This window comes from Haplochromis burtoni, unplaced genomic scaffold (assembly GCF_018398535.1).
Source record: "Haplochromis burtoni strain Fernald_Lab_line unplaced genomic scaffold, NCSU_Asbu1 Contig_52, whole genome shotgun sequence".
NCBI lineage: Eukaryota > Metazoa > Chordata > Actinopteri > Cichliformes > Cichlidae > Haplochromis > Haplochromis burtoni.
In genome coordinates this window covers 1,736,171-1,737,886 of record NW_024582413.1, presented here as the reverse complement: position 1 = coordinate 1,737,886, position 1,716 = coordinate 1,736,171, and the positions used below count along the sequence as shown (strand labels likewise).

Here is a 1,716-nt window from a genome sequence, read left to right as displayed (position 1 = left end):
TATCTTTAGTTTTCAGTGAATATGTCTGTGACAACATCTTTAGCAGTTCAAAGTAAAGGTTATACTTCTGCCCACTGGTAATAAAGCATGAGCTATCTCATTATCACTGCAGCTGATCATATTAAAGCTGAAATCCAAGCTTAATTAAAAATCATATATATGCATTATTTTAGCAAGTGTTCATTTTTATTTCTTATGTAGAGGCACTTATAACACGCGCTAGCCTGTTTTATTCATTTTAGTTGCTTTGTCGGCCATTTTTATAGCGTGACTCCCATTCCTTAAGGTAGTGAGAGAATGAAAAGGATTCACATTTAGATATTTTTCATGCAGTGCTGTTGAATTTCATAGGTTTCCTTTGTTTAAAATAGTTGTTCTTTTTTATATTTGTGCAACTTAGATTTACTTTTTTTAACTACTGCAAAATAAAATGTCTTTTCAAAATACTCTTACGCTGTATTACGCTCTTACGCTCATTTTCTCTTTCTACAGATTATGTGTGTTTCTTTGTCAGTATTTGCTGCTTAAACTATTTCCTGTAATAAGCTTTTGTGAGACCACGCCACTTGTACAAAGTAAAGAAACCTTGGTTCTCAGGAACCCACCACTCCCTCCCACCACTTCAGAGAAATGATAGGTTTGTGGTCTCTGGTTCCTCACTGACTGGAAAGCCAGTCGAGCTTTTATGTTGTCACTACTTGTGCAAGGGTGTCTGTAGACCATCGTCTCCTCCCCCTTGTGCTCGGTAAGCTGAAGACCGATAGAGCTATTAAAGCACTGTTTGTTTCCTCTCTGTTCTTTTAAAGACCACTGTCACTTCATACCACACCCCCTCACCCCACCCCCATGCCCTGCTTTTGTGACTCTTATACATTAAGCACTGGTATTCCTGCTAACTGCTGTCAGTTTCACAGTTGCACTGTGAACCATCAAGCTGAAGGTGAGTCTTTGCTTATGTGCTTACATCGATATGATCTTTTTATTCACTGAATGTACGCAGCAATATGTGTATTTGTGTGTGTGGTGGGGGGGTCATATCATTCTGCGTTCTGCAGCAGAAGCAATCGTGTGGTAGAGTTTAGTCATATTGCATCTTTGAAAGCAATGCATTTAAATGTTCAGCGAGTTTGCTATGTGTAACTCAAGTCCATTGCAACACGGAGCTCGTTTAAGCGCAAAAAATGCTAAACCACAGTCGTCATAGAAGGTTTGGAGACTCAAAAGCTCTTTAATGAGGAAAAAATACAATAATTCTGTTTTTTAACAAATCCAATGCAGTAAAAAAAAAAAGAGATCAAAGGGTAAGGAGGATGCCACAAGGTGGAAGAGCCACAACAGATAACGTCTGATCACATCTGCAGTCTGACTGTGCAAAAGTCTTGGCCGACCCCTCTTTATAGTTTGCTGTGAAAATAATAAGTAGATGAAACTCAAGTACATGCAGACATACATGGAAATGCAGTACTTAAGACAAAAACAGATGTTGCAATAAAAAAATATTCCTTAGGAACTGGTGGGGTACAAGAACTTGAAAACCACTGTGAAAGCAACAAGTGTCCAAAGAAAACCTTTGAAAGACCTTCAGAAAGCCTGAAGAACTGTATATTTAGCTCCTTGTAAGTAAGTAAGTAACATTTTATTTGCATAGCACCTTTCAAGATAAAAATCACAAAGTGCTTCACAGAAAAGCTGAAACATAAAAGTAAAATCAACCAA

At 37.8% G+C, this 1,716-nt stretch overlaps 1 protein-coding gene across 4 annotated transcripts in view; it reads left to right on the top strand.

Annotated features, from left to right (window-relative positions):
* Positions 1 to 6: 6 nt before the first annotated feature.
* Positions 7 to 1,716, top strand: part of LOC102305964 (perforin-1) — a 7,402-nt gene continuing 5,692 nt past the window's right edge. Inside the window, exons 1-2 of one of the 4 annotated variants that reach the window (XM_042220636.1) lie at positions 7 to 940; positions 1,508 to 1,616. In XM_042220636.1, coding sequence (XP_042076570.1) covers positions 847 to 940; positions 1,508 to 1,616 — 203 coding nt within the window. In that variant the 5' untranslated portion in view covers positions 7 to 846. Of the gene's footprint in view, positions 941 to 1,507; positions 1,625 to 1,716 lie in introns of those variants that run through there. The other 3 variants (XM_005921798.3, XM_042220637.1, XM_042220638.1) reach the window with 3 other exon arrangements.